General features: G+C 37.6%; 1 protein-coding gene across 1 annotated transcript in view; it reads left to right on the forward strand.

The window, feature by feature from the left end:
• Positions 1-15,081, forward strand: part of TNKS (tankyrase) — a 155,972-nt gene that overhangs the window by 133,955 nt on the left and 6,936 nt on the right. Inside the window, exons 21-26 of the mRNA XM_043893900.1 lie at positions 5,472-5,592; positions 6,989-7,086; positions 8,632-8,706; positions 9,386-9,491; positions 10,086-10,272; positions 12,058-12,214. Coding sequence (XP_043749835.1) covers positions 5,472-5,592; positions 6,989-7,086; positions 8,632-8,706; positions 9,386-9,491; positions 10,086-10,272; positions 12,058-12,214 — 744 coding nt within the window. The remainder of the gene's footprint in view (positions 1-5,471; positions 5,593-6,988; positions 7,087-8,631; positions 8,707-9,385; positions 9,492-10,085; positions 10,273-12,057; positions 12,215-15,081) is intronic.

The raw sequence follows: 15,081 nt of genomic DNA on the forward strand, positions 1-15,081 counted from the left end.
ACCAGGATGTCAGCAGGGCTTCAGTCCCTACAGAGGGTCTAGGCGAGAATCTGCTGCATGCCTCCACTAGCTGCTAGGCCCCTTCAGCTTCTGGCCACATTCTTTCCATTTTTGTTTCCTTCTTCACCCTGCCTTCTCTGTGTCTGTCATCTCTTCTTTGTGTCTTTTTTAAGGATGCTTGCACTGAATTTAAGCCCTCCCCATCTAGTCAGAGATGATCTCCTTATCTCAAGATCCTTGACTGAATTTACATCTGCAAAGATGTAAAAAAAATTTTCCAAGTAAGGTTCTTCTCAAGTTCTGGGGCTTAGAACTTGGACATATCTTTTTGAGGGTCACCATTCAGCTTGCTACAACATACTATAGCCCTTCTTACATTTCTAAGACCTACTCAACTTATCATGGATTTATCCTTCTAATCAACTACCCACCCATCCAAAGTTTCTCCTAATTTAGCATAATAAATTTATCTTCTTTTTTAGTTATTCTTTTTGTGGATATAGTGTCCAAATTCTTTAGTGCTCTCTGACCCATTCTGATTTCTTTGTAGGCACATAGTTTAGAGTTAATTTAAAGTCCAGATCTTTTTCATATCAATGATGAAAGACTTTTTATGTCAAGATTTTCTAATGTCTTGCATTTTAGCTAATTTCTTCATACTATATATTGTAGTTGATCTTTAATCCTCTTAATGATCAAAACAATTGGGTAGAAGTAGCACTGGACTAAAAAAAGACCTTCATTCTGATTAAGGCATTTAACCTATCACTTGCCTTGCCGGTAAAATATAATAATACTTTAAAAAGTCCAGATAATTAAAATTCCCAGCCTTGTACTGCTATGCTAGTTTTTAAAACATGCTTTAATGAAACAATGGTTGTATTTTCTGTCTGGTGGTGAGGGTTTTATAAATGCTATAATAATTACCTTTGCCTTTAAGCTTCACCTGCCATTGATTCACCTCTGGCTTGGAGATTTCTTATGGGAATATCCTACACTGTAAGACTCTTCTTCCTGTATCCTTTCTCTGAAGGTATTAAAGCTGTTTTAAAAGCAGTATCCTCTGCCACAGCCATATTCTGACCATTTCCCTTCTTCCCACGTCATATCCACAATAACTGTGAAATTTCACATAGCTTTGCTTAATAAAAACAAAGACCCACGTTCAAGCAAATCATTCCAGTTAGCCATTTTTCAAAAGAGTTCAGCCTCTACTGTTTTAGTCAGTTTGCATCATAATATTTTTACTTTATATATTCTCTTTTATAGTAGTGGTACCCTGTGGCATACTTATCTCATTTTCTTGTTTTTAATAGTTTAATCTTACAGTTGGTCCTTTTGACAGCTTACCGTAGTTTCATCGGTTTCATTGTTATTTTTTCATTGCACTTTTGTTCTGAGTAAATGGTTCCATTGATTTTCCTTTTGCCAGAGTAAGTTCTGTATCCTCTTTTTTAATCAATATGTTGATGCTTCCATTTAACGTGTATTACCTAGCCTAATTCCTTCCCTGCAGACAAATAATATTACCATTCTCTGTATAGAATTGTGTGCGACTGTCTTCTTGCCCAGAGTTCAAGCAATCAAAAGTTTTATTTGACTGCAATTGTTTCTTGACTAACCTTTAGTTCTAGAGTAATAAGTTCCGTAACCCTTTCCATAACTTATCCAGAGGACTTTCTGCCATTAGCATTCTGCATCAGTCCAGGAGAACGTGATGAGGTCAAGGTGTTCATGAGTGAGGGAAAGTGTCAGGGTGTGTGTGCGTTGTACCCATTTAGTTCTTGTCTATCACTGACCTTGAGCCAGTTATTCTGTTTGACACATAATCAATTATTACTTCTATTCTGATATTTCTCTCCCAGTGGAGTGGGGAAGAAAGATCATTTATTTCTCCTCCTTCAGAGCATCGTCACCCCACCTCTCACCTTCACAGTTGTTCTCTCAGAAGTCTCTTAGCTGCCTGTTTGTCATGTATGTTTTGCCGAGTTCTGTATTAAGTAATACACACCTGTGTCCTTTGTAGTTAAGTGTCGTACCTGTGTCACTCGGGCCCTTCCTCTGTAACCTGGCTTCTTGGCTATGATACTTTTTCTGTGGGAAGGGCTGCTTGATTTACATTGCAATTCCTGGAACAAATCCTGCGACTTGTGAACATATTTATGGTCCACGTATACATATGAAAAGTGACCTTATCAATTTTTATTTCAGAATCTAAAGACAAAGGCATGGACTCAGTAAATTCATTATGAACATGATTGCAAAGTTAATTCTAATATCTGTTACTGTAGCCTGCAGCCTCGCAATGTAAAAGAAAGGCCTTTTTCATTAAAACCCCAGTGTTTCTCCCTCTACTCCAGAGAAAATAAATAAATCTTAGAAACAAGAGGCAGCCCTTCTTAAAGTAACACTCTCGAAGTGAAATTTGCTTTATATGCAAGATGATTTTACTGATACATGGGTGATCTTTATGTTATAATTTGGTTTTAATGTATGCTGAGTATAAATAACTGGCCCAACAAACTTGTAATTTCCTAGATGTAACTAAGTTTTTTTTTTTAAAGTGAGTTAAAGATAATTTTCAGAAAAATATTTCTAGCGGTATAAAAGCTTTGAATCTTGGAGAAACATGTCTAAAATTCAACTTCCAGATATTTCCAATTCTTTTATTATTAATACAGTAATATCATATTCCCTCATCATCAGAATTTGGAATAGTCTTTACTCCCAAGCCTTGCTTTTCCTCCACCATTTCTATGACCAGGCCCTGGCATCTCTCCCTTTGAAGTTGCTCTCCAGTTCAGCCCTTCCAGTCTCCTCCACCCCATCGTCGTCGTCTTGTTCGCAGTCACTTTCCCTTCCAGATCTGCCCCTTGTACCACTGTCCTCCTGAAATACAGTTTTGTGTTGCTCTGCTGAAAAGGTGTCCTTGGACATTTTGGACACTTATCTTCACTTGATGTGTAAAACCCATAAAGACCTGCTCTTAGCTTGCTGCTCTGTCCATCACTTTTTTTGTTCCTGTATATACATTATACACTAACCATTTTGAACTTTATCATTAATACCAGAGTCTCTCAAATATTTTATATTCACTTGGTTTTCATTTTGTACATGGTGTTCCCTTTGTGGTAAACACCCTTCCCTTCTTCCTTTAAGTCTTCCTCCTCAGCTGAATATTACCTTCTTTTAAGAACCTTTCCTGACCCCCTTCCTGTTCTTTTCTAAGTTCCCAGTCCCACTTAAAACCGCAACACAGTAACCTTCCTGAGAGTTCCCATCGGACTCCTCCAAAACATTTACCAACCTTTACCAAATATTTGTGTTTACTTTTTATCTCCTTGGTAGAAGAACTATCATGACCTGTAGTGTTAGTGTTCTGTTTGTTCCTTGGCCCCACTGTTTTACTACCAACTGGGGCCAGCTATTTACCTTTCTGAGCTGTAATGGATCATTTTAGAATTAAATGAAATGTTTAATAGTCACTTTTTGGGAAATACCTGGCATATGGAAGGTACTCATTAAATACATTATGTATGAATGAATGAACAAGTGAACATAAATGTAAATTCAATAGCTAGTTATTTAAGGTTTTCCAGTCCCTAGTTTCAATAAATATAAGGACAAATTGAGTACCATGTAACTCAAAGCAGTTAAATTTAATGTTTAATTATTTTAACTCTCTAGTCATCCCTTTTAAGACAAATAAGCAAAGGGAAAGACAAGTATTTCAGCTTTTCTGTATACTATTTTTATAACTTCACTGAGCCTGAATTTCTTCATAAAGACAGTAATAGTATATCATGGGTCATTATGAGGATGAAATGAGGTACTCATTTCACGATTGGAATCACATAATGAACAAATGTATCAAACGTTCTCCATTTCTTCTCTGAAACCTAATACTATGTTTTGTTGGCCTGGTTTCTGCTTCTTTCAGACATACACTATACATATCAATTCAGAAAGGCTAAAAGACTCTTTAAATTGAAGCTGCCACATAGATATAAGATCCTGTTTTTATGTCAACATGATCTGAAGTTTAGAAGAAAAAAGTGGAATATCAATAATGTAGTAAACATGGTTTCCAAATTATATTAAAATCACATCTAGCTAAAAATGTAAACACTCCTATTATGTTGTAAACTATGCTGTCTCAAAGATGTACATTTCAAAACTGTGGTTTTTTTAGAAGCTTTGCCGAAAACTTCCTTTGGGTGATTGGGAGTGAATTGCCCATTTTGTGCAATGGAGAGATTATTTCTTAAATGGCCACTTAGGAGAAATATAGCAAATTATTTCCAGAGAGTGAATGATGTATGCTTTTTGCTCTGAGAAGATCAGACTCATTATATAATATTTCATTCTGACAGTAAAAATCATCAGAGTTCCAGACCTAATTTGTTAGTTTTTTAAAATGTTATGTGCACATATAAAGGTAGAGAAAGCCATGAATAAAAATTTCTTGAGTTGAAAAAGAGTGTTTATCAAAGGATTTCTCGGTTTCCCAAGGAAAAAGAAAATCAGAAGCTAATCTTGTGAAGTAGTATCTGGATTGTCACAGGACCAGCTTCTTCTGAGCTGAAAATTCAGGAGATGCGACTGTTGGAGATTTCACTCTGTGCATTCAGAGCACCGCCATTGGGTGGCGGTAGAGTCGCAGTTACTTTTAGTAAACAAAGAACGGAATAGAGATCTTAGATCTTGCATTGTAGAAGCAAACCACCTCCATTTACAGGGATTAAATCACCAAAACTTAAAAAAAAAAAAAAAAAAAGACCAAAACTTTTAAACCACTGTTTTGAACAAAATAAAATGTATGTTAGACTTCAGGTATTGTTAGATGGCTTTTAAGCTCTTACAAATTCTACCTACTCTCTTCTCCAAAATGGAATTCTTTATATAGTTTCTATATAAGATGGCTTGTAATCTAACTAAATACTTGTGATATAAATCTTGCTGCTTTCTAAGGCAGCCTCTTCCATGCTTGAATACTTCTTAGCACTAGGAAGTTCTATCTTATCTTTATATAAATCCCACTTCCCTAAAGCTTCATCTGTTTCATTGTGCTGAGCCCCTCTTTCCCCTACTATTCATCTTTGCCACCTTCTGGATATTGAGATCTGGTATTTCCCCCATTTTCAAGCTGCTGGTTGTCTCCTTGAGGCAAGGAAAATGTGGTAGAATGAAATAATCAAAAGGAAAAATGGCAATGATCATTTCATATTTCCATAGCATTGTTTCTCCCATTTACTGTCTCCATCGACTGAAAACAAATCAAGGAGTATTTCAAGTGAGCAAAAAACTGGTAAGTTTATGAAGGCAACTTTAAGAAGATTTAAGTTCATGCTGATAAAGGAGACAATTTTCTTAATTTGACTGGATACTGGAACATTGAAGACAAATGGAAGAGTTTTCATCATCTGAAGAACTGTTAAAGATTTAGCAATTAATTTTGTTTCATTTTTTAGATTACGCTAGATGTGTTGGCTGATATGGGTCATGAAGAGTTGAAAGAAATAGGCATCAATGCATACGGACACCGCCATAAATTAATCAAGGGAGTGGAAAGACTCTTAGGTGGACAACAAGGTAAGCTATTGAAAAAGAGGTTTCAGAAATTAGTGATAAAGTGTCTGTGAAGTGAAAGTCGCTCATTTCATGTCCAACTCTTTGCAACCCCATGGACTCTGCAGTCCATGGAATTCTCCAGGCCAGAATACTGGAGTGGGTAGCTGTTCCCTTCTCCAGGGTAGCTTCCCAACATGGGGATCGAACCCAGGTCTCCTGCATTGCAGGCAGATTCTTTACCAGCTGAGCCACCAGGGAAGCCCGGTATAAGTGTCCCGCCTGGCATTTAATCAGGTGGCCTGACCCCAGAGCTCATGCACTCAGCTTGGCGTCTCCTGCCTGTCTGTCTCCATCATTGGTGTCACTCTCCCTCTAGTCATTTAGGCTAAAAATCAGTCACTCTTTCCTCTCCCCCATAACACCGCATCCTAAATATCCCTGGAATCTGCACTTCGGTCCTTTCCCACTGCTGCCACCCAATCCACGCCACTATCGTCTCTCTCCTGGACTGACACAACCACCTTTCAGCTTACCTCCAACAGTCACCTTTGCGGCCTCCCGCCCCCACCCGGCTCCCCAAACCTTCCTTAGATGATAACCAGAAGACTCTTCAGAGTGACTGTATGATCGTATCATTCTGGTGCTTGAAATCCTTCGATAGAGTACTGTTGGTTTTACGATAAAACGTTCCTAACATGACTGTTCAGAATCTGACCTTTCTGTCTCACCTTGTGTCCTTTTCACTCCTTCACAACTATCAGCGCAGTCTTTTTCTGTTGCACTTTGCTGTTAACACGCCTTTCTTTTTCTTTTTTGGTATGCTTCCATGTTTATCATTTCTCTGTTTGTTAGAAGTGCTTTCACTATAGAAAAGCAAAGAGAGAGAAAAGAAACAACTTGAATTATTCTGCAGAGACAGTAAAATTGTAAGACTGACATGAAAGTAAATGTTAGTAGGTATTGATCTTGAGTCTTGCTTATTTAGCTATAGTAACTCAACAAGAATAATGAAATTAACAAGAATAATGTATTTTAAATGTGACCATTTCAAGCTCTCACAGATGATAATTCTTTTAGAGGATAATTCTTACATTTTAGACCTGACTGCATTTAATTACGGTGTGTTCTCTTTTGGATCAGAATCATGTATGTTCATGATTGAGTTCAACAAATAATTGTTGAGTCTGTTGCGGGTATAGGGAACTGTAAGAACAGAACAAATTGAACTGCAAACACATCTCCATTATTTTTTTCTTGTCTTTGGATGTATTTGTTTAATATAACCTTATATATTGGGTTCAAGTTGCAAATAGCTTAGACTTGTTCCAGAACGTCCATTATTTATGAGAGTTTTCCATAAAATAGAGCCTGGATAGTGTAGACCTTTGTTTAATATGTTAATTTTTCTTCCCTGCAGGCACCAATCCTTATTTGACTTTTCACTGTGTTAATCAGGGAACTATTTTGCTGGATCTTGCTCCAGAAGATAAAGAATATCAGTCAGTAGAAGAGGAGGTAATGTACATCAAAATTTTTCATTATCTTTTCCTGAAATCCCTGCTCACACCTCTTTTTCCAAGAGAGGTAAACTTGTCTTACATTGACTGATGGTCTGTTGCCTGTTTATTACCGTGTTTCCCTTAGCCATTGTGGTGGCATGTTGCCAACATTAACACAGGGCTACACATGTTGCTTTCACAGCAGAACCCCTAGGGTTTCCAGTGGGTGGGCCACATGTACCTTTTTACTCTGGAGACTTTCCTGAAACTCGTAGAAGTAAAGACCCTACAGAACTATTTTCTCATACTGTTAAAATGCTACCTAAAAATAATATGGAGTGAGAATCTTGCGTCATAAATAATAAACATCGTCTAATCTTTATTTTCATGAAAGTTCTAAAATGTGGTTATAAAATAATATGTGTGCTTAGGAAACCTGCCTCATAACTCCAGTCAGCTTTCATTTCTACAGTCAATTATTTTAAAGTGCCAGAGTAAGACTTTGTATGAACCTCCTTGTAGATGTGATGCCACAGAGATGCCCTCTCTCCTGATGGCTTATGCCTCACTTAGCTTATACATCATAAAGTGCCTAATGGCATTATCATAATAAATAAGGTTCCTAACTAATTCCACCTTTTGCAGAGAAAGGCATGCCTACATTTATTTTGTTTTCTACCTCTTAAGTAGTGCTGATATTATTCCCATCCCAGGGTCTCAGGACCCTTACCCCAGGGTAGCATTTCACCTCGTACTTAGTTTATCAGGAAAGCATCCTGTTTTCTCCTGTCTTACCGGGTAATCATTCTCCTTGTAGTAAGTAAATTCTGATTATAAGGTCAAAAATGTAGTGACTCACTTCACAGAGGGAGTGGTGAGATAGAGAATCAACTCTGAGTCAGTTCTCTGAGAAACTCAGGTATTTAAAACATCTTAATTTTCAAACTATCATAATCCTTAATTTGGAGAGTAGGGGAAGGGTAAGTAGTGTTCAGAAGAGTTATTCCACTTACTTACTTACACGTTATACCCAGCTTCCCCGGTCTGTGCAGATATTCTTTGGGATCCCAGAGCAAAGAGACGACATGGACTTTTTCACCTAAGGGACAAAGATTTATGGATTTTTATAAATTCTTTGTGTTTACTTTTAGCACTAGTGCAATGGGGTATTAGTTCAACCCCATTCAGCTAGTTAATGGGGTATTAAGAGTTTTAGTTTGAATTAATCACAATGTTGTTTCTCCTCGATAACATAAAATAGTAATGTGGATGACTTACCGTGGTATTTTACCCCATGGTGTTTGCAGAAAAAACTTTCAAAGCTTTTATTAAAAAATAAAGTGCAAAAGTTTGATATTTATGTCTATTTTCTCACCAGAAATACTGATTCACTAAACTTGTTGACTCATTTATAGTGAACTCCTGATTACTTACAGTGCTGAGTCTTAGACTCATTAGCGAAACAATACAATAGAATTAAAATGTTGAAAACAACAGGAGGAATGTCTTCAGAATTCCACACTGGCCTGTTTTCGGAAAGTTATTTTGTTTTGTTCTATAGATGCAAAGTACAATTCGAGAACACCGAGATGGTGGTAATGCTGGTGGCATCTTCAACAGATACAATGTCATTCGAGTAAGTTTTGAGCATTTCGGGGTGAAAATTGGATTGCACAGCTTGCCTGACTGTCAGATATAAGCTAGATCAGCTGACATTCGTGAGACAAGTATGGTGATAAGACTCCCAGCTCACGCACAAATTTGGACTGTAATTTCTGTTTTCACTATTTCAAAGTAGTATTAAAGGCCTCGATTTTTAATCTGATTGAGTCAGTGATTATATCAGAATGCATATATCTCTTAATCTCAATATTTTAATTCATAACATGAAATAAATGACTGCCATATGCTTTTTTCAAAGGGGTGTCTTAAAGATGAATAAAATCTGTTGATAAATGGTTTAACCCTTTGGGTTAATAGAGCTATTGACATTACACCAGTGCATATCAGAATTACCTGGGGAGCTTTCTGAAAGTACAGATTTACAGGCCCCTACAACCTGAAGTCCTCAGGTGATTCTGAGGTATAGCCAGGTCGGGTGTAGATAACAAACAAAAAGTGTAACTGAAAATTGTCACTAAAAACAGAGTATTAACTGAATTATAGTGACCTGGCAACTATATCATTTTTAAATAATGCTTTAAGCAAACAAAAATTGAACCTCCCTAAAGAAAAACATACTTTTTATTTTAAATTATAAACTGCCAGTTAACATGCATTTCACTGATTCGTTTCTTTCTTCCTCATCTTTAAAGATTCAAAAAGTTGTGAACAAGAAGTTGAGAGAACGGTTCTGTCACAGACAGAAGGAAGTGTCTGAGGAGAATCACAACCACCACAATGAACGCATGTTGTTTCATGGTGAGCACCCGCTGGTCATTAGCTCTGAGTGTTTGCAAACTCCAGGAAGGTGAAAAGCCTGTGGTATTGACTGTATTCGTGTTGTGTTAAAAATGGTTTTTATTTATTTATCTTTTTTCATTACATGTTGGTACCAGCTTTCTAAAGCATTACATGAATGGGCTTTCCAAGGCATTTACAATGAAAATAATTTATCTGAAATTGTCTCAGAATTTACATTGCATGCTGAGCCATCTAGATGGTGAAACGCTATTTTTGTTGTAGTTCAGCATAATTGTTTTAGTTTACTGAATTATCTGTTTTTGCTTAAAGCAATACTTGGTGTAAAATAATCTGTATTTTCAAAGTTATGTTGTACTTTGCTATCTAAAATCCCATGTCATCTGCAAAACCCATATAAGGTCCTTGCTGGACAACAACTATGAGTCCCTGGTAAAATTCTAGTACATGATAGTAATTTCTGTATTGTAGACCATCCTACAGAGTAAACTTTTCATGTAAGCATTATTAGTGTTACTCTGCCAAGTGCAAATAGTATGCAGCTAATAGAGATTCTAGAAAGTGCTCAAAACTGATCTGTCTTTATATTTTTAGGTTCTCCTTTCATTAATGCCATTATTCATAAAGGGTTTGATGAGCGACATGCATATATAGGAGGAATGTTTGGTGCTGGGATTTATTTTGCTGAAAACTCTTCTAAAAGCAACCAGTATGTTTATGGAATAGGAGGAGGAACAGGCTGTCCCACACACAAAGACCGGTCATGTTATATATGTCACAGGTGAGCATCATTCCTTCTGTGTAAGGGTTGCTATCCTCAGGTCATGGACCAGATGAGTTTCTCAGGCTCTGCAGAAGTCACAGGTCATTCTCACTCTTACTCGTAACAAATCAGACCATCCTGGGGGTTAGATAGGAACAGCTGGTCAGCCCCTGCTCTAATCAGAGCCATGACGGCAGAGTCAACAGCAGTTGTGGTAAAAACCAAGTGTCTGTCTGGGGAAAGCCAGGCATAGGTTACAGCGAAGCTCCCTCCATCTTGACTTTCTCCCGGGGCTCCACTCTCCTTATTTCAGATTCAGGACAAGACTGAGAATTATTTCTGGAGAACAAGGAACCTCTAGCACTAATCACATTTGAACTAGAGCACATAACTTCTCTAAACAAGTAGAATCTTTCATTTGCTCCTGGTCAGCGTTTGCCCCACAGGGTATTGGTGTCCCACACTGGGCCACTGCATCTGCAGGCCACACACAGGCACAAGGCAAGCTGGTGAACAGACCTGAGCCAGCTAGGCAGGGCCTGCATCTTCTCCTGTCTCCATAGCAACAAGGATGCCCTGGGGCAGGAGGCAGAAGGCAGGAAGCGAGGGCTGTCAGGTCACACTTTGTGTGACATATGGACACTGGGTATCGCCATGGCAGTGGGCCCAGCAGGCTGAGCGGGCAGAGGCCTATGACCCTGTAGTGCCACCACGGTCTCAAACAGCTTCCTTCTAATGCGAGTCCAGACCTTTTCCTCTGGGGCCTACAAGAGGATGCAGTTGATGCCAAGCCAACATCACCAGTAGCATCACACTAAAAAAGCCAGCCCAGGCAGGATTCAATTAAACTGGGTCTAGCACAGTTTTGATTCACGGTAATACTTGTTTAGTCATAATGCACAGATCATACTTCATTACTTTACTTAAAAACTACTTGATTGAATAACAACTATTTACAGTTAACAGTAGGACCAAATCTTATAGCTTAGTTAAGATGTCTATTAATATGTTCAAGTATTTATTAAGGGTTTGCAGACTTTTATTTCAAAGGGCCACAGTGGTAAATATTTTAGGCTTTGCAGGCTGTAGGATCCCTGTCACAATGACTCAGCTCTGTGCTGGTACAAAAGCGGCTACAGACAGCCTGTAATGAATGTCTGTGTTCCAATAAAGTTTTATTTACAAAAACAGGTGGTAGCCTAGATTTGGCCTATCGTTTGCCAGTGCCTAGTTTATTTAATACACTCTTTCCAGTCAGTCTTTCTTTCCCTCCATAATATTTAACAACTGCCTCAATTCACGTTTCACTCAGCTAGTGAACATTCTGGCCATATATTGAAGCTAAGTATTTTTATATATAGTCCACTTTTATTATTATTCTTTATCTCCTCTCAGACTTTACGTCTTCATAATGAGTAAACCTAACTTTAATTTCAGACGCTGCTGCCATCTGTTTATTTTCTTCACTTTCCTCCTATCCGTCCACACTCATTCTTCCAGAATGCAGTTTCACCAGTGTTTGGCTTTTTCCACTAGTCAAACCTTGCCAGGTGTTATCTGTGATTGATTTCTAAACCATACCAAAACCACTTTAAACTTAAAGTGGAACTATTGAACCTGCTAACTGCTTATAGTAAATCAGTATTTTAAATCTCATCCTATTCCTACTCATAAAATTAAAAATGACATTTAAATTAGCTTGCCTTACGTTAACTATGTTTTTAAAAAATCAATAAACCTACCAGTTACACCATTCTAAGATTTAAAGCTTCCTTCCAAGTATTGCTTTGCTTTTTTCTTCAGGCAAATGCTTTTCTGTAGAGTGACCCTTGGCAAGTCGTTTCTGCAGTTCAGCACCATGAAAATGGCCCACGCCCCCCCAGGCCATCACTCTGTCATTGGGAGGCCAAGTGTGAATGGGCTGGCCTATGCCGAATACGTCATCTACAGAGGAGAGCAGGTATGGTGCTCATGAAATAAGCGAGACCCGGCTACTGTAAACAGTTGATTAAAAATGCGAAGACCACATAAGAATTAAAGAAAACATTTAAATGTAATAATGTAAATATGAATTTAGTTGAATTTCAAATGGATTGAAAAGGAGAAAAAGCAGATTAACTATATACACGAAAACAATGTTTTATTATATGCCAACAGTCTTGGGCCAGGTTAGGTGTGGAATAGGGCGAAGAATTGCAAACAAATCCTGGATTTCATTTAGATCTATTGATTGTGGGCAAAGATTTGAAACTCTTTCAGGTGTATTCTGGGATTAAGCAAATGAGTAAATGTGTTGATGTGTTGATTTTGGGAACTGGGTTCTCACTGTGGAAGAAGAGACGTAAATATGGAATGAGGGAAGGTAACAGTGGCTCTAGGGAAGGGCAGACATTGGAGGTATTGATAGGAATGAATGGTTTCTAGTAAATACGTGTTGTTTGTACACATGTAAGTATATGTATGTATAGGTTTATGAACAAGAGATATGTGTAGGTGTGTATATATATATGTATGGGTACATATGTGCATGTATTTCTTTAGCACTGTCTGCTGAAAGCCAAAAAAAACCAGTAGCAATGAGGACTCCTCAAGCCCAAATCTTGGCCTGTAATACCATGCCCCATAGAAGGATCTTTGAAGAAACAGCTAATTCCAGGGTTGGAGCAGATTAGGAACTTGTTACACCAGAAAGTAATGAAGTCCTCGAAAACAGTGACGGGAGCATGTCACAGGGAAACAAAGTCAGCTCAGAGTGGCTCCCACTGGCCAAATCTGAGATAATTTGAACATCAAAATAAGTATAGTAATAAATTTTACACCATTGGAAAGAATAGGAATTTATGATTCCATACTGATAACAAAGGAAGGAAGAGAGGGCGGGCAGAAGGAAGCTTTCAGGTTAAATGAAACCCCAGAGACAGGACAGCTAACTGCAGATTCTCCCCCCAAAGTAGATCTGGTACTAGAAGAGAAAGGACGTTATTAGATCCACAGATAATATTGAAATATAAATGGTAGGTTAAAAAACATATTATGTCAGTATAAAATTTATATGTGAGAATATCCCTATTATTAGGAAGTAAGTGCTGGCGTATTTAGGGATAAAGAACCGTAACGAGGCATATCACTTCCTCTGAAATGACTCCGGGAGAAGCATGTCTGAATCTCTGTGTGTCTGTCTAGTATACAGAGAAGGAGGGGGAAGTCCACATGATAAAGCAAGTAGGGTAAATAAAACCTTAACAGTGTTTGGATGTAGGTAAAGGGTCGGACACGACTGAGAGACTGAACTTAGAACTTAGAAAGGGCATACAGGTATATTAGGTACTAGTTTAATTTTTGCAACTTAATGTGCCAGTTTGCAGTTGTTTACAAATAAAGAGCTTTTAAACTACCAAAGAATACTTTTGTCAGATTTTTCTTTTTAAATCAGAAATGCCCAACTTCTAGAAAAAATATTTTCACTTTGACTCAGTAATTCTACCTTCAGAAATTTGTTTCAGATAAAATCAGTGACGGTCACATCCCAAAAAAGCGCCTAGAAGGATGTTCAGGTTGCTGTCTCAATTATCATAATGAAAATTTTAAACAAGCTAAATATTTAGCAAAAAGGGAATGATGAAATGAATGTTAGTGTATTTGTGTGCCTGTGATTTAAAAATACGTCTACATGGTATTTGCTAAACACAGAATCAGCCAAAACATAAGAGCAATTATCTGGGTATTAAGATTATAGATGATTACAGTTTTCTCTACCGAACACTTTTCCAGATCTTGTAAGTTAGCTATGGGAAATAGAATTTCATTCACATTTGGGTGGAAAGAAATAAGAGATACAAATAATAGGTTTACACGTCTAGTATTTGCTGATCTTTTAACCATTTCCCAAGTACTTTGACTTGATAACTTGTTGAAATTCTCTTGCTAGAAGAATTTAAAGAATGATGTGGTCCACATCATATTTGAAAGAAAAAAAAAATACCTTGAAAATGTAAGTTCTTTTGTTTCAGGGGAGCACACCTGTGCTTCCATATGCAGGTAACACATGGACAGTGTTAATTACAATGTCTACTAGTTGAGTCGTTGCCCATGAGCAGTTTCTCCTGACTTTTGGTAGTTTTCCTTTGCCAACTTTTCTTTCATTCCCCTTAGTTATACCTTATATCATATTTCACCTTTAGTAGCAACATTTTTAAGACCATGTGAATGTTTTATTCAGAGGGTTGATCTGAGGAGCATTATTTATTATTGGTGGGATTGTTTCTTTAGAATTGAAAAGATATATTTAAAATTAACTGCACTGTACTTGAAAGAAAAATAGTTCCGATTTTATATAGTTCCAGTATATGACTGGACTTAAAATATCAGGAATATTTTTGTATTTTGTACTTTAAGCTTCACATTAATTAGACATAGAGGAAGTATTCTCTGGTCATTGGCAGCTACAGAGATGTGGCCTGTTTTACTGAAGTGATATGAACAGTGCAGAGCAACTTAACCTGGAGAACGGAACAGAACGATTTGTAGAATGATTTTCAAACATACAGAATTGTTCAAGGGAACATGATGCTTCTTCATCTCAGTGGAGAATAAACTAAAAGCACTTGAGTTTAAACTGTAGCATTGAGGATCTGAGTTAAGAAGAATTTCCTGAAAGTGAAAGTCACTCAGTCGTGTCCAACTCTTTGCGACCCCATGAACTATAAAGTCCATGGAATTCTCCAGGCCAGAATAGTGGAGTGGGTAGCCTTTCCCTTCTCCAGGGGATCTTCCCAACCCAGGGATTGAACCCAGTGTCTCCCACATTGCAGGCGGATTCTTTACCAA

Source organism: Cervus elaphus, chromosome 32 (genome assembly GCF_910594005.1).
Source record: "Cervus elaphus chromosome 32, mCerEla1.1, whole genome shotgun sequence".
In the NCBI taxonomy this organism is placed as follows: Eukaryota; Metazoa; Chordata; class Mammalia; order Artiodactyla; family Cervidae; genus Cervus; species Cervus elaphus.